This window comes from Antechinus flavipes, chromosome 2 (assembly GCF_016432865.1).
Source record: "Antechinus flavipes isolate AdamAnt ecotype Samford, QLD, Australia chromosome 2, AdamAnt_v2, whole genome shotgun sequence".
Classification (NCBI taxonomy): domain Eukaryota; kingdom Metazoa; phylum Chordata; class Mammalia; order Dasyuromorphia; family Dasyuridae; genus Antechinus; species Antechinus flavipes.
The window spans coordinates 432,613,304-432,631,431 of record NC_067399.1 but is presented as its reverse complement, the minus strand read 5'-3'; the positions used below and the strand labels follow the sequence as shown (position 1 = coordinate 432,631,431).

The 18,128-nt window shown below is 34.9% G+C and overlaps 1 protein-coding gene across 4 annotated transcripts in view; it reads left to right on the top strand.

Moving 5' to 3' along the window:
• Positions 1-18,128, top strand: part of SPINK5 (serine peptidase inhibitor Kazal type 5) — a 60,122-nt gene that overhangs the window by 28,691 nt on the left and 13,303 nt on the right. For all 4 annotated transcript variants that reach the window (XM_051978975.1, XM_051978974.1, XM_051978972.1 and 1 more), the window contains 12 exons: positions 1,440-1,521; positions 2,740-2,867; positions 3,493-3,556; positions 7,405-7,532; positions 9,702-9,780; positions 10,338-10,465; positions 10,891-10,957; positions 13,290-13,417; positions 14,729-14,825; positions 15,206-15,333; positions 15,797-15,866; positions 16,969-17,096. In XM_051978975.1, the coding sequence (XP_051834935.1) occupies positions 1,440-1,521; positions 2,740-2,867; positions 3,493-3,556; positions 7,405-7,532; positions 9,702-9,780; positions 10,338-10,465; positions 10,891-10,957; positions 13,290-13,417; positions 14,729-14,825; positions 15,206-15,333; positions 15,797-15,866; positions 16,969-17,096 (1,227 nt within the window). The remainder of the gene's footprint in view (positions 1-1,439; positions 1,522-2,739; positions 2,868-3,492; positions 3,557-7,404; positions 7,533-9,701; positions 9,781-10,337; positions 10,466-10,890; positions 10,958-13,289; positions 13,418-14,728; positions 14,826-15,205; positions 15,334-15,796; positions 15,867-16,968; positions 17,097-18,128) is intronic.

The following is an 18,128-nucleotide window of genomic DNA, read 5'->3' as shown; positions in this document are numbered from 1 at the left end:
ATGTTTTCCAATCACTCTAGCAGCTATACCCAGGAATTGTTTACCTGCATCTTGAGCTATCTTATTCTGTCCTAATTCTCATGTGCTCCTAGCATGAGGTAAATACCAGATTCTGGAGAATTACCCATTGGCAGAATACAAACTATACGCTATCTCAAATGTTTGGCCTGGACTCATTCCCTCACATCCTACCCTAATCCTCCAGAGAATTGAGTAATTGAATGCTCTCTGAGACTTGCCCAGACCACCACCTCTAGAAGTATTCACACAGAAACCTATGCCCCCTCAAAGCTCATTACAAAGCTATATACATATTTGAGGTCTACCCACTTGGGAAATTCTTCACACTCACAATAAGACATCTGGAGTCTTTGTTGAATCCCTTCCTGGAAGCTGTCCCCATACCTAGTTTAACCACTTACACCTCAAATTCTAAGGTCCAAGAAATGTCCTGATGCTTCTGTTATTATGCCAGGAGATGGAGGAGTTGAAGGTTTGCTTTCACTGAACTAGCAGGTAGGAGCATATTTGGCCCAGTCTTCAGTACTTTACTGTCTCAAAACCATACAATCCTAAAAACTTAGATCCTTTAGCACTGAAGTCACAGAACTTAATCTTAATCCTTTAGGACCTTATATTCTCAGTCCATTTAGACAGAATCTTGACTTTCTTAGCCTCTAAGGACCATAGAATTTTAAATAGCTAATAATTTTAAATATTTCAATAATTCACTCTTTGAATCTTAGATTCTCAGAATTTTAGTCTCCAAAACTCAAATTCTTAAAGGGGGGAAGTGACCTTAGAATTCAGTTAGCTTAACCTTGAATTAGCTTGGAAATCCCCTATGCACTATCATTGATCCTTTTCTGAGTAAATACCCACAAGGACAGGACTTGAAGACTTGTCAATTAAATGGTTGAACAGATCTTATTGCAGGATAGTATTTGTATGATGCTCTAAATTTTGTAAAGCACTTTATGTTTGTTAACTTATTGGATACTCAAAAGAATCCTATGAAGTAGGTGCTCTTATTAGCACATGAATGTTAAGTGACTTACTTGCTGAAAGTCACATGACCAGTATGGATCTGAGGTGGGATCTGCTCTCAGGTCTTCCTGACCCCAAGTTCTGTACTCTTATTCCTCATAACTCCCATTGCTGTTTGTGGTTGTGATATATTTGGCTGCCTATATGTTTTTGCCATTGTTCTTAGGTTTGCCCTTCAGAGTCAAATTTGTTCTCTCTAGATTCTAGATGAATTTTTGAGAGCAACGATTTACCGAAAAACGCTGTCACACATACTAGTATCTCATTGGACACCTCACTGATGAAAGGTCCGGCTGATCACCCTGCTGAGGGATGAAGGCTAACATGCAGTGTTGAAGAGAGAGAAAAAATTGCATTCTATGCCTAATAGAGTTCTTCTTCTTTCCTTATAGCCAAGCCGAAATTGAAGAAAGGCAAAGAAATGAAGAGAAATTAAGGGATAAGAGAGAACCAGCAAACACTACATCATTTGCAGTGAGTAACCACAAGCTCCCCAGTTAAAGCTCCTTGGGTTGTGATCTTATTGTGGTCTTAAATGCAAATCACCTTGGGATCAGAGATGAGCACCATATATATAATACACATATACACATATAAATAGATAGATAGATTGAAATGTATGCAGACAGGATTTGGGACTAGTATGGACCTTGTTAATCATCTAGTTCAAATTCCAGATTCACAAAGCCATTCCACAACACTTTGCTTTCCCTCTGAGTATTTGGCAAATATGAAAACATACCCTACATTCCAGTCTAATCAGAGTTTGGGGTAGGGCTCCTCAAACCTGTCTCAAGGTCTCTAATCTTCCAGATTTTTTTCTGCTTGTCACTAGTTCCAGAATCTTCATATCCACTTTGATCAAATGCCCCTCTCTGCTATGATGCCTTCTCAAGCACTAGTCTCAGAGAGAAGATCCTTCCTTTCTCTCATGAATTATCATAGATCAGAAGAGCTATACCATAAAGAAGATTAGTTAGTCTTACCCCATCATTTTACAGTGGAAAATACTGAGACCTAGAGGGATGGCTTGCAGAGTCATAAAAAATTAATTTTAATAGTTTGTATATATATAATTAAAATTTTTAGCACTTACAAATTTTAGCATTTTAAAAAATAAGCTATAAATTTTAGCATTTTAAAATTTAGTATTTCATTTTTATTTTTAGCATTTAAAAATTTTAAAATAAAATAATCTTTTTTCACAATAACTTTGGGAATTTGATACTATAAGTATCACTGTCTTCCTATTACAACTAAAGAAATTGAATCTCAAAGAAATAAAGTAATTTATCCAAGGCTTTTAAGATAATAATTGGCAAAAGATGGAATGGAGACAAAAGAGGGACTAGAACTAAATTAAAACTCTTTTCATTGCAAACTGTTAGCCTCCTCCCCTTTTTATTTTTTATATCTAAGACTTCATTATAGTAAGAATACAACTTAAATGGATCTTTGAAAAAATTAATATTTCTTATGGTAGAGAAGAGTTCAGGTCTAACTGAATTCAAGGTGATCTTGGAAATATCTTTATGTTAGGGCCAAGAAGTCTCCCTACTGATATGAACCTTATTATTATTATTTTTTTTTTAGTCTTTCATTAAATAAAAAAAAAAGCTAGAGGGGAAGTGAATAGGTAGGGAAATAAACATACAAAAATAAATGTCACCATCCATCCCTTGGTATGAGCAGGAGCTGTGTAGTCCATATCGCAACTATATGAGAAATGGAAGAATGGCTTGCACCAGAGAGAATGACCCCATTCTGGGACCAGATGGCAAAATGCATGGCAACACATGTTCTATGTGTGAGGTCTTCTTGTGAGTACAATGGAGTAGCTGAATGAGGTGAAGGGCATAGGATTTACTGATGGCTAAGTTCTTTCTTTGAGATTTTATTATGAAATCATAATTTATGATTAAATAAGAGGCTCTTTATAACAAGAGGCTCCTTATTGACAATCAAAGAGTTCATAAAATGCCTTAATTTGGAGCCAGCAAAATCCAGATGAGAAATAAATAAAAATAGTGAGTGACATTAGGTAGCTTCAACAAATCATTGCAGCTATTAAGAGTTATAATTTTACCCATATTAGCCTGCAATGCTGTAATGCCCATTTTAATTAATTATGGTCTAAGGATCTTAACCCAGGGTCCACAGACTCCCAGAGATTTGCTGACAGTTATTGTTGTTGTTATTTTTGGAATATCCATGAATTTTCTATGAATGTGAAAAAATTATATTTTCCTCCACAAATTTGAAACTAAAATTCAGCATTTGATTCAATATTAAATGTAAAAACAATATATTATCTGAAGACAGGATCGACAATTTCATTCACTTTTTTAAAAAGTCAAGAATCCATGGTCTGTCATCAGGATTTTCTTTTCTTTGATGAAGGCATTTGGTTATGTTTCTACTTAGACCACTTATTTCTCCAAACAGCCAGAATGAAGCTAAAGAGAAAGAAAAGGAAGATCACAAGAGAAACCGCAGAGTTACTATAGAAGTGAGTCATGCCATTTGTGGCATATTTACCATTTCTTTCTTTCTTTCTTTCTTTTTTTTTAAATAGCTTTTTATTTACAAGTTATATGGATGGGTAATTTTACAGCATTGACAATTGCCAAACATTTTGTTCCAATTTTTCCTCTCCTTCCCCCCACTCCTCCCCTAGATGGCAGGATGATCAATACATGTTAAATATGTTAAAGTATAAATTAAATACAAAACAAGTATACATGTCCAAACTGTTGTTTTTCTGTACAAAAAGAATCAGACTCTGAAATAGTGTATAATTAGTCTGTGAAGGAAATAAAAAATGTAGGCAGACAAAAATATAGGGATTGGGAATTATATGTAATGGTTCTTAGTCACCTCCCAGAGTTCTTTCACTGAGTGTAGCTGGTTCAGTTCATTACTGCTCCATTGGAACTGATTTGGTTCATCTCATTGCTGAAATTGGCCAGGTCCATCAGAATTGATCATTATATAGTATTGTTGTTGAAGTCATATTTACCATTTCTAATGCACTTTGCTCATAACATTGATAAGGGAGGGAGATAAAGGTGGTACTCAGTTTTCCTTTACAAATGAAGAACATTCAGAGAACAAAACTGTCAAATATAGTCACATTGCTATCAAATATCAGCACCTGGATTCACTTCAGTTTATCTCTATATCCAATGCTCCTTCCACTGTGATTGACTGTTTCTTTTGACTTTTTGGAATTATTAACAAAAGGAGAATACCTCCTATACCTGTGTCATGAACTAGGCAATTGCATCCATATATATATATATATATATATATATATATATATATATGCATACATATACATATATATTTTGTTATCCATATTAAGCTTCCCTTCATTGATCAAATCATCCTGAGACTATTTCCAGAGAGTTATTAACTAAATCTTGAGTTGTGAATATATTTTCTTTTTCAATTTCCATATTTTGCTTTATTTTCTTGCCATTTTTTATTCGGCAAGGCTATATTTGAGACTTTGTATATATAACAATCAACTCAATTCCCTTCCCTTTCTCTGTTTCTATGAGAGCTCACTTGCAAAGTACATAAAATAATTTCATAGATCTTCAAAACTGAAAAGGAAACGCAGGGATCATTTAATTAAATCCTTTCTTTGTATCAAAGAAGAAACAGAAGCCAAAAAATGTAGGGGTTCATGTTGTATTCTTTAACATTCTGCCCCGAAATGTCCCTTTCAGTACTAATATTTTATCTTCTATGTTCTTAGGCTGACATTCTGTATTCAAAAGATCCTCAGCTCTGGAATTCTACGTTTTAGAATCTAATACTTTAGGTTCTATTCTCTAAAACATACTTATTTTCTGACATTCTATGAGCTATGTTTAAAGACTGATAGTCTATATTCAGTGTTCTAACAAACTTCCAGCTGTGAGAGTTCATATCTTGTGTTCCAAAATTTGTATTTGAAAGGATCCTATTGCTTTAAGAGTTAAAGACTTTATGATATTTTTCTGCTTTCTTTTTCTTTATTTTTGGAGGGCTTCTTGCTTATTACCATCTTTATGAGGCATCCACAACTGATTATAACAAGTTGGTTGGTGAATATTATATTACACAAATTTACAAAATTAAATTGTCAGTAGGTTGACAGCAAAGTATTTTAGAATGAATCCTGCTTTGTAAACAAGATTATGATTATTTCTCTGGTGGAAACCAATGACCATGAATGCTATGGCTGGTTTTGGATATTCAGTTGATTGCATCATGCATAGGAACTTTCAATGAAGGAAGCACAGCTAGCATTTTCCAACAGATAAGTTATTCTTAGGTCAGTTCAAGACAGTTTTTCATCTAATCCTACTCAGATAGTAAGGTTTAGAATTACAGATGATGTAGCCCTATTAGAGAGTTAAATATTTTTGGAGGGGATAGGTATAATGCCCCAAAAGTTAAGAATGGCAAAAATAGAGCAGCAGAAAGAGCCTTAGATTTCTAAGATGGAAGGGACCTGGTCTCTCTGAGATGAACTATCTTCCTCTGCAGCATTCATGGATTAGACTAAAGGTTCTCCAAAATTTCTTTCAATCTAGATTTTCTCCACTGATCATACAATACCTATGATCTCACAATATTCTGTTATCTAGTAAATCAGTGGAGATAATCCAGATGCAAAATAATTTTAATATCTGTTCAATTTTTGGCTATCAAGAGAAAACCATCTACCAGAGAATCTAATATGAAAAAATTTTAAGTGTTGTATTTGATTTAAAAAATTCCACAGTGTAAGAATATTATAGGCAAGACTGAATAGATAAGTATTTAAAATAAAAGATCCAGGGATCCTACTGCCTGCAAGTTTAACATAAATCAGCAACATGGTATGGCAGCTAAAAATGCTAAAACATTCTTAGATTGCATTGAGAACAGCATGGTGTTCAGAACAAAGGTTCTCCTCTGTACTAAACAGACCAGGGTATATAATTGGGATTGTAATGTTTTAGAGAAGATATTGGTAAGCTAGAGCATATAAGAGAAAAGCAACTAGGTTGTGGCAGGTATTTGAAACTGTGTTGCAAAAAGAGTGATTTTGGGAACTGTGGATATTTAGTTTGAAGCAGACAAAGCTTAAGAGTTATTTAATTCCTGTTATCAAAAGGAATAGGAAAGAGAACAAAGAATAATTGGGAGAAATATTAGGGAGACAGTTTTAAGCTTCTTAAATGGAAGAACTTTCCAGCAAATTAGAACTAGCCACAGAATAGGATAGATTGCCTGTTAAGTTAGTCATTACTAGAATTACTAGAATGCTCTACCCAGAACTAGAGAGATTTTTTTAGGTCTATTCCTTTGCATGTACTATTTGGACTAAATTCCTTCTGTTCATTCTTCAGCTAGGTAGATAGAATTCAGTGTATTGAGTGCTGGGCCTGTAGTCAGGCAGACCTGAATCTAAATCTAGTCACAGATACCAGCTGTGTGACTCTGTGCAAGTTATTTAAAAAGTGATTGCCTCAATTTCCTTATCCATCAAATGGAATTGATAAGTGCACCTAATCTTAAGATTGTTGTGAGAGTCAAATGACATAATAATTGTAAAATGCTTAGCACAATGCCTAACATGTTGTAAACAATATGAAAATATTAGATATCATCATCATCAACTATGATGTTCTATGTAGGTAGAAGAGCTGGGATCAATTGATGCATCTTCTGTTTTCTAAGTGTGTAATGCTGGCCAGATTGCTCCATACTCTGATCTCTGGTGTCCTTATCTATAAAATGATAATGATGATAATTGTTTTTTATGAATGTTCCTCAAATAGAAAGGATAATTGTACTTATTAAAGTCTTTTAAAAGCTGAAAAAAAGAGACACACTAGAGATCTTAAGACATCTGAAGAGAAGGCAAAATTTAAAAAAGAAACCAAGGTATGGTCAAAATTGTACATGTGCCATCAAAAGTTGGGGTTTTGTTTTTTAAGGATAAAGACCCCTGGGGTCATATATAAGTATATCTGAAGTTTAGAATTGGCTCTTCCATCTTACTGCCTGACTTTAGTCTCTGAATTTATTATTTGTGTGACTGACAATCTGGCCCTCAGGCTCTTTATATGTTAAAAACTAAAATTGAACTAAGTGAATATTTTTCAGCTCTCAATCTCTGATCCCATGACTTAAGTGACCTTGAAAATATCACATTCTTTTTCTTGGCTTGAGCATCCTTTCAACTCTAGTTTCTATGAAACATCTGAAACCAAACTGAAGGGCAGAGTGACTGATAAAGAGAAAAAGAATTTGGGAAGGGGAGGAGGAGGGATCAAGGATAAACCTTCACTCCAGCAGCATCCTTTGTTTTCACAGGATCTGTGCAGTGAGTTCCGAGAACAAGTGAGAGATGGGAAACTCATTTGCACCCGGGAGAATTCACCTGTTCGAGGTCCTGATGGTAAAATGCATGGCAACAAGTGTTCCATGTGTGCCAGCATCTTGTGAGTATATATGTGACATTCCTCCTACTCCTTCCAAACAAAGGGCATTAGAGAAAACTCAAAATCTTTGCCTCATGCCTGATGGATCTAAATGAATTTGAGTAATATAGTGAAAGAGGAATCAAGAATCAGGAGATCTGTTGCAGGTCTTGTTCTGTCACCAAAAGACTTGGTTTCTTCAACTATACAAGAAAAGATGGAACTGAATCAATTGACCTTTAATGTTTCTTCCAGTCCTGTCATTCTATGTTCTTCAAAAAGAAACAACAATGCTTTCAATGAGTTAATTTTTCCTAATCTTTTTTCCTAAAATGTCATTTCTCTTTGCCCTCCCAGAGAACCATTCCTTATAGTAAAAAGTAAAAACGAGGGGAAAAAATATTTTAGCAAAGCTAACCAAATGCCTTATGAACAATGTTCCATCTTCATGTTCTGAAGACTGTTCAACACTGATATTCTTTCTTCTATGACTTCTTTTGGCTTCCAACTCTGTAACTCAATATAGTGAGTAGGGCAAAATAATATAGAACTATTAATGACAAAACTTTTAAATGAACCTGAAAATTAGTTCCAATAAAATAAGCTAAATCTGGGCTTCTTAAACTTTTTCCTCTAATGATCCTTTTTCATTCAAGAATTTTTTATAAGAACCAGGGCAATATATATATATATATATATATATATATATATATATATATATATATATATTATATATATATATAATAGGTATACAAATCAAACATATTGATAATAAATCACAATTTTGTAATCCACACATTCTGTTATGTGAAACCACATTGGCTCTTGAACCACAGTTTAAGAAAGTTTAAGCTAAATTAAGAGCATGATATTTAAAATGAAAATGCTTTCATGTGAGATCCATATTGTATTGACTATTACAAATGACTATAGCAAATATTTGGTTTTATAGTTATATAAAAAACAAGTAATATGTTTACAAATGTCAGAATGATCTGAAGTCATGAAGCATGAAGAAATATGGGAACTTTTCATTCTGTCAAGAACTATTGATCCATAAAGTGGAAAAAAAAATAATCAAAGGCCATATACAAGGAAAAATTATTTTATTATATTTTAAAATTTATTTAAAGAAAAATGAAATATTCAAACTTCCATGCATTTTATATTAAGGATTGGAGTGCACAAACATGTATATATATGTACATATATATGTGTGTATATACATGCTAAAAATTAGAAAGGTCAAAGGAAAGAGAGATGAAGGGAAGTACAAGTTGGGTAAGAGAACAAAAGTAGAAAAGTGAGGAAACAGAATCAAAAAGGGAATGAAAGACAGAGGTGGGGAGGGAAAAGAGTTAAGAAAGCAGGAGAGACATGTGCAGAGAAAAAGTTTAGGTAGATTTTGAGATGAAGATTTTAATAATCTCTTCTTTGGATAGTGTCATGTTCACTTTTATATTTTAATATTTTATTTTTTCCAGTTAGATGTAAACTATTTTTAAAATACTTTAAAAATTTTTGTTTATAACATTTTGAGTTCCAGATTACCTCCTTACCTCCTCCCCCAAAGAGAAAGTACATATGAAGTTATATAAAACATTTTCATAAAAAGGATTTTTGGACCTTCCCTAATTCCTGTTTTATAAAGGGAGAAATTGAGATTCAAAGAGAACAAGTTCTTGATTCTATGTCACATAGTATATATCAAAACTCAAAAGTCTGATTCCCAAACAGGACTCTTCCCACAGTGGTACACTATTTTCCAATTATTTCCACAAAATTAGCATAAAATGTGAATTAGTTTATTAAACACTCCTTATAGCTTTTCAAGGGTTTCTCTTCAATCCTCTAGGATAGTTTTGGCAAATAGAAAATGATTCTTACCTACAACAGTTAGTATTCACCAGTAGTATTACGTTAGTGAGTTGCAATTCAAAGGTTGAGTCTTTTCTAAAATCAGTCAAGCAATCAACAAACATTTATGAATCACTTCATATGTTTAGACAGTTTGCAAAGTCAAAGCAAAATAGTTCCTGCTCTCAAGAAGCTTACATTCTTATGGGGAAAACAGTTGTTTGCTCTGGCTTTAGGTAATTTAATTACCAACAATTTAGGGAATTCTCTACCTCTGCTCTCCAAGACATGGTGACATTCATTTTGGCCTCTGACCTTCTCTCCTACATGTAGCAAACAAGAACAGGAGAAAAACAGAGAAGAGAAGAAGAAAGTGGAAGTAGAAAACAAAGTTAAGAGAGAAGCAGTGCAGGTAATTTGTTTCACACCCATTATCCCTCCAGTGTATCCTTAAGTAGACTTTTTTGGAAAGTAAGCATCTGAACCCTTAGGCCTCTTCCTTCCACTCTGGAATCCATCAAAAGAGCAAATACCCACATTTAAAAAATACGAAGTTTTGAAATAACACTCCATTATAGTGGTAAAAGAAAGCTATACAAATCCTCCAAAAACAGGAATGGAAAGCATTTTCAAATGTTCCACCCTTGAAGCTCTGTATGGGTTGTTTAGTGGCTTGAGATTAGAAGGGAGCCTCTAAAATTAAATTCTCATTTTTGGATTTTAGTGTAGTTACTTGTTATAGTAAAATGAGAATTAATCTTAGAGTCAAGAATCTGGCTTGCCATCTAAGATCTACTTTTATGTGACTATTGGGAACCCTTTCTGAGCTTCAGTTTCTTCATCTGTGAAATGAACATAATACTGCTAATTGCTGCCTCATGGGACTGTTATGAGGAGTATACTTTATAAACCTTAAATTCTATAGAAATAAAATAATAATAATAATTATTATTATTCTCCTATGATCAGGAGCTATGCAGTGAATACAGAAACTACATGAGGGATGGCCGCCTTGCCTGCACCAGAGAGAATGATCCCATCCTGGGCCTGGATGGCAAGATGCATGGCAACACATGTTCCATGTGTGAAGCTTTCCTGTGAGTATAAGAGTCAGGAGATGTCTGTAGAAGTATATAGAACTTGAGGAGTGGAGTATGGAAGAAGGAAAGAGGGAGATGATGATGGAAAGAAATCATACTGGTTGTTTTCTTTCCTTGGTACTTTTGTCTAGGATGGTCATTGTCTTTGGTTAAAAGAATTCAGCACAGGGATACTCTGTAGATAATGTCCTTAAGTCTCTGTACAAAGACTTACTCTTGGATATTTCTTCTTGGATGCATTATAATAGATGCCTGTTTGCTTACTGTGAATTTTCCCTTAAGTAAAAGCTAGTAAAGTTCAGGCTTATGGACAATAGTCCCCTTTCCCCCCTTCAGTATTAAACAAACCATTGAGAAACCAGTCTTCTTCTATGACGGCAGTGCTGTACTTGAAATGATCCCTTTTTCTCTTTCTCTTAAAGGCAACAAGAAGCTAGAGAGAAGGCTGCTGTAGCATCCAGAACAATTAAGAAGAGAGAACTTACAAAGGTAGTTATCAAACAATGTTAAGCTGGAAATTACAGGCAAAGGCTTTGAGTTTTTCTTCTGTAATGAAACTTTATGGAAGTATAGAACTAGAGAATATAAGATATCAGAATTTAGAACAGTAAATAAAAGGTCTTCTAGGGTAAGAAAAATCATATACTTATAGTTCATCAGGTCAAATTTCCTCATTTTATAGATGAAGAAACAGCCTCAGACCAATGAAATGACAGTAATGTAGACACTGTTAGATGTGGGGTTTGTAGAATTATAGACCTAGAGCTAGAAAAGGCATCATGTTATCAGATTGAATTCCCTCAGTTTATAATTGAGGAAAATGAAGTCCTAAGAAATTAGGTGACTTGCCCCAATTTATACAGGCAGTAGGATCACTAGTAGAATTTGTGTCCAGATCCTCTGACTCTAGAACTAGCATTTTTCCCTTTGTACCATGTTTCCTGAACTGGAAAAAAGCTTTCAAGTTTTCAAGCAGAATATCAGAACCAAAAGTGCGCTTAGATCTACAAACATGGACCCTTGAAGATGAAAGAACCCTTAGAATATGATCAAAAAGGGAACATAGTTCCCTGTTGCCTACCAAATAAATGAGTTGTTCAAGGATTGTGACAATTAGTCACCACCACTCAATCATTCTAGTTTTAACTCTGTTTATTTCCTTTCCCTCATTCAAGCCAAAGGACTTCTTTCATTTTTCCTGAACAAATTATGTGTTAACTTCTCTCCATGTCTTTAATCATTTCTTTCCCTTTTCTTTTCACTTGTTGGCTATTGAAACCATTCTCATAATTTGGAGTCCATCTGAAGTGCAACTTCACTATAATGACATGTTCCCAGTCATTACTTTTCTCTTGGACTTCACATAACAATTTGCTTGCACCTGTCTAATGCAAATACTAATGCATTAAACTTTCCTTTCTGTCTTATGCCTCTTCACTCTACATTTTTCAAAGTATACCATAAGGTGTGGAAGATGTGTGGGATACCGAGTAGATGACTACTGAATCAAAGTGAATTCAGTGAGATAAAAATGAGTCATATGAGACAAGACTGAAAATGTCGACTTTGTGGGGGTTTTGAATGTAAGTTAAGGAGTCTGGCCTTTACTTCTAGACAATGGAAGTCTTTGTAGGTTTCAGAGCATGGGAAGGGATATGATATAAGAGAAATCTTCAATTTGCTTCTGCAGATAAAACAATTCTATATTAAAACTCATTTCTAGGGAGAATATCTACGAGTCTATGGATATCAACTACAAAAGAAAACTTGTTGAAACTGTTTAAAAACATTTATAAGGACAGCTTTTGGTCTTGTATCACTTTTACTTCTGAATAGAACCCTCTTCCATTCCTCTCCAGAGAGCAAAGGGAGAGAAAACATAGCAGTTTAATAAAATGAACTAATGCATCAGCTGAATTTATAAATTTCCTTATCTCTTCTCTCAGGTCAGGTATGGTCTTTATAATTACCTGATGGCAAGCTTCAGTCAGTTGTGATTGTTTTTTCCTTTTATGCTTTGCAGTCAGTAGGGAGTCTAAAAATTTTAAATTGTTCTATGCACAACCCTCTCCGTCACTTTTAAAACTTGTAAATGGAAGCATTGCCAATTTTTATGCCACAGGTTTAGATAATAAAAATACTAAGTCTTCACTGCACCCACACCCTCCCTTAATAAAAGAACCAAACAAAAAACCTGGAGACAATTCTCTTCAGTGACTATGGAGGGAAGAATCACTGGGATTCATTAAGTTATGTACACACCATTAAGTTATGGACATTTCAGATCAATCCTGCAGCTATGGAGCACTTGAAAGCTTATTAGAACTAAGAAATGGGGGGCTTGAACTCTAGTCTTGGTTCTTCCACCAAACATTCCCATGGCCTTGGGCAGGTAACTTATTTTCTGAGAAGTCTCAAGATTTTCCTTTGAAAACTAAAAGTTGGAGTAGACTGTCCTTTGAGTCCTTTTTAGAGTAAATGACTTATCTTCTTCAAGCTCTGACATTCTGTTCCAAATCCATTTGAATGCTGGCATTCTAAAGTCCTTTCAGAGACTCCATGTTCAGGGGTCTTCAAACTTTTTAAATAAGGGGCCAGTTCACTGTCCCTCAGACTGTTGGAGGGCCAGACTATAGTAAAAACAAAAACTTTGTTTTGTGGGCCTTTAAATAAAAAAACTTCACAGCCCTGGGTGAGGGGAATAAACGTCCTCAGCTGCTGCATCTGGCCTACGGCCTGTAGTTTGAGGACCTCTGAATTAAGTTTTAAAGTACTAGGAATTTCTGAAATACAAGTCACCATGATTCTCTTCTCTTTGTAGGATGCATGTGATGAATTTCGGAGTCTTGTGAATAATGGAAACCTTTTCTGTACCAGAGAAAATGATCCTGTCCGTGGCCCAGATGGAAAAACACATGGCAATAAGTGTGCCATGTGTAAAGCTTTATTGTGAGTAGACACAGTAAGGAACTTGAGGTGCTTTTCTCTCCTAGCCAAAACTCAGGTGCTCAATTAATTTATTACTAGCACTTTTTGTGACACTACTCTCTTACCAATAAACTCCCTTAGTAATCTTCAGGGAAATACAAAATAATAGAAAAAATACATTATGTGTAATATATCTATATCTAAATATCTGAACTGGGGATTTCCTGGATGTATGGCACTCTTCCTTTAATGATGATTGACAATTCATCTATAATGTGCAATATAAGAAAGTTTTGTGGATGTGACTGAGATGTTAAATGATTTGCTGATGGACCGATATATGTCAGAAGTAGAACTTGAATTCAGGTCTTCTTGACTCTAAAGCAAGCCCTCTGTCTATCCTGCTATTTTGCATTTCAGAAATAATTATAAAAGTTTGAGTTTTACAATTTAGATAGACAATGACTCATAATGGGAAAGATCACTGAATCTGAAGTCAAGGGACTGGAATTAGATTTTGTAGTTATCTGAAGCAAATGATCTAACTCTGTAGGTCTCATTTTCCTTACCTATAAGTTAATAAGTTAGTTTATTAAATGCTTCCTGGATTAGGCATTGTGCTAAGCCCTGGGAATACAAATACAAACAAAAGCAAAAAATAGCCTTGACTATAAGGAGTGTACATTCTAAAGAGACAACATATCAGTGATACAAGATTATTCAGAATAAAGATAATATGAAAGAAATGTATATATATGTGACATATATAATATTATAATATTATAATTTTATTATACACGCACACACACATATATATGTCAGTCAACAGCTGACTCCTGCAGAAGGTGGAATTTGAACCAAGTCTTGAAGGAAACCAGGTAAACTAAGAAGTAGAGGCAAAGAAGGAGGCATAGGGCATAGCCCACACTATACTTCACACACTAAGGTGTGGAAACTCATGGATATTGAACTATAAGCTCCATCTTCTGTCAGTGCAGTTGGAACCTAGAAGTGGAGGAGTAAAATGTGAGGAAACTGGAGGATTGGAAATGAACCTTGAAATTTATATTCTCTAAGATCTCAAAGTTCTTAAGCCTGAGATAAGATAGAAAGTAAGAGAAAACTAATAAGGAAACTGAATGTCTACAAGTGAAATGATCCAAATCTTTCCTGTACTCAAATTTCCTCCATCTTATAGAGTGGCCATTAATCCTATTGTAGCCCAGAAAACATAAATACAGTTATTATAAAGTTACCCACCCAGACATATGTGACAACTATCTCCAATGCACATTTCCTGCTTTGTAATCTCTCCCACTTTGTATTTTCCAGCCAGAAAGAAGAAGAGGAGAAAAAAAGAAAGGAAGATGAAAATCAAAGAAATGCTGAAGGAAACAAGCAGGGAGGTGGTGGGGCAGGAAAACCCAAGGTGAGAGGCATCTTTCACCAAAGTGAATTCAGCTTTTTTTGCATTCAATAGATTTAGCTGAATGAAAATATAATTCAGTTCAGAGCCTGTTGAGCAGGAGAATAGGAAGCCTGGATTTACTTACTCATATAGTCAAAATAAAAGCTGGACAACATCTTAATGATCATTTCAATAACATTATATGGAGCAGATAATTGGCTGTTTGTAGAATAGGGATTTGAAGTTCAAAATTCATCAAGGGTCACATTGGGCAATTCACATACTTCCTTCAACATCAACTTGGGTATTTCTTCCTAACCACTGAATTTAGCAAACTGATTACAGAATACTGTCAGTCAAATGCTATAGTATACTTAGCCTTTTTCTGTTCACTACTTCAGGACCAATGTGAAGAATTTCGGAAAGAGTGGAAAAAAGGAGCTCTTAGTTGTACCCGTGAGAATGACCCTGTACGTGATGCTAGTGGCAAATCCTATAATAACAAGTGTGCCATGTGTAAAGAACTCCTGTGAGTATCTGAACATGTCTTCAGCAGGGAGTTGGAGAGGGTGTAGGTGGGATGGGGGTACTTCTCTGGACTCTGGTAGGCTATATTTCCAGAACTTCACAGGTCTGATAAGTAAATAAGCTGATATTGGTTCATTCCAAGCAAATTATCCATAATCAGCAGAACTCTCCTAAAATGAAATAGGCTGCTTATAGAAGTTGTGATTTCCCTTCCCCGTTGGGATGGATTAACTCATGAGACAACCAATCCTCCATTATAGGACTTAGATGTTCCAGTGGAAGCTCAATAAGATATTATCAGGGTACCAGTCTTGAGAAAGTTGGGATGTCACCATGGAGTGGGACAATGAACTAGATTACTTCTCAGATTTCCTCTCTGTTTTGAGTCTCTGATGTTATACATTCCTTGAAAATGATCTGTTTTGTATTTACCAAACAGAAATTCTCCCCTTCATTTCTTCTAGGGCTAAGGAAGATGAGGAGAACAAGAAAACTACTAATTTCAGGAACAACAATGGTAGCACCAATGGAAAGGTAGGTTATTCCTTTGACAGTGATAGGGCAAGACTTTGCATAAACTTCCATCTACCTTGAACTACTAGGTCAATGTTGTGTTAAAAAGGCTGGCTAATAAAGATGGTTTTGTTAAAAATCTAGGACCCGGAAAAGAGATAAAGTATTTAGAAACCACATCAGGAACAGTGTCCTCCCAGAAATTTTCCTTAAAATTGAATCAAATAAATAAATCAAAATTAAAATTAATCCACATTTATCTACAAAGCACCCATTATGTATCCAGACAATAGGGACACGAAGACAAGAATCAAACATTCTTTACTCCCAAGAAACTTACATTTTATAAGGAGATATAATATAAGCACATCCAATTACAGGACATACATACACACAAAAAAAATAAATTGTGAGAGGGAGGGCATTAACACTTGGGATATCAGGAAAGATTTTGCATTGAAGGCAATACTAGGAATTAGTGAAGGGAAGGATCTGGACTGCTATTCCCAGAGTCACACAATCGTGAATCTGATTCTTTAAAGGGAACTCATTGGCCATACAGTCAATCAAATGTTCCCTTCATGAAAGAAAGCTCTTTGTGACCTTGGTCCATCAGTTATTTCAACTGTAAAATGAAGTGGTTGGCTTAGAAATTTTCTAAGATATCTTTTAGCTTTGACATGCTAGAATCCATCTAACTCTAAATATACTGATTTTATATACCATACTCTAAGTGAAATGCCTACAATTTGACAGTTTAAGACTAAATCTCTGCCCACTGATGTAGCTGCCTTCCTCTAATTTCAAACTAAAAGCCCAGGAAGCTTTTCCCAATTTCTTTTATTTCTAATTCCTTTCTTCTCTTATTTATTTCTTATTTATCTGATTATAGCTTATTTGTACATATTTGTTTGCCTACTATCTTTCCATTACAATGTGAAGTCCTTTAGGATAGAGATTGTGTTATCTCTTTTTGTATTATCAGTCCTTAACATTAGTATAGCATGTAGCACATAGTAGGTTCTTAATAAATTTTTATTGATTGCTTATTGACTAAATTCATTCCTGATGTGAAATCCTTTCTGAAGATAACTGAGCATTTCTCATCTATCTTTCCTTACAGCCCAATTGTGATGAATACAGAAGCCAGATGAAAAATGGGAAACTGATTTGTACAAGAGAAAGTGACCCAGTGCGAGGCCCTAATGGCAAGACCCACGGCAATAAGTGTGCCTTGTGTAAAGAAATATTGTAAGTATGGCAAAGTGGTGACATCTTGAAAAGAGAGGATTAAGGTGCCTATCAGCTTGGAGCTGATTTTCAATAAAGGCAAAGGGAGGGAATGAAGTAACTCATTTCCATTTAACTTGGTCAATATTTCTGAAGGATCTATTATGTGTGAGGTCATGTGCACAGTGTGAGGACACAAGCAAAGATGGGATATAAGCTCTGCTCTCAAGAAGACTCCAATGAAATGGAAAAAAGGAGGAGAACCCAGATCCTGAGAAACAAGAATAATGAAACAAGTACACATTCAGACAAAGTGCTGAGGGTCTACTCTTTTGAGGTCTTGTGTTGAGCACCAAAGCAATTTAATACAGTTGATAAAATAATTGGTTTTAGAGGAAGAAGACAAATGCTCAAACTTATTAGTGATGTGATTCTTGATAAATTGTTTTTTTTTTTTTTAGAACTTCAGTTTCCTCTTCTGTCAAGTAAACATGATAATAACTGTGCTACTTGTTTCACAGGGCTGTTGTAAATTTTAAATATGATAGAAATGGAAATTGTTAGAAACAATAGGGTCTTATTCCTCATGGAACAAGACTTCATGGCCTAATTGAACGAATACATTGGGTATCTAGATAGCACAGTGAATAAAGTGCCTAGCCTAGAGTTAGGAAGACTCATCTTCCTGAGTTCAAATCTGGCCTCAGACACTTACTAACTGTATGTCTCTGAGAAAGCTACTTTACCCTATTTGTCTCAGTTGCCTTTTCTGTAAAATGAGCTGGAGAAGGAAATGGCAAGGCACTCTAATATCTCTACTGAGAAAATTCCAGTGGTATCACAAAGAGCTGGATGGTACTAAAAAAAAAAAAAAAAAAAACACACAAATACATCCATAAATAATAGCAATATAGACTATTTGGGATGAGTGCCAATAGTTACATTCAAGCAAAGTAATGTGAGTTTAGAGGAGAAATAGATCACTCTTTGCTGGAGTAAGATAGGTAAAGGCTTTTGTGAGAGGATATCATTAAAGTCAAGTCCTATAGGATT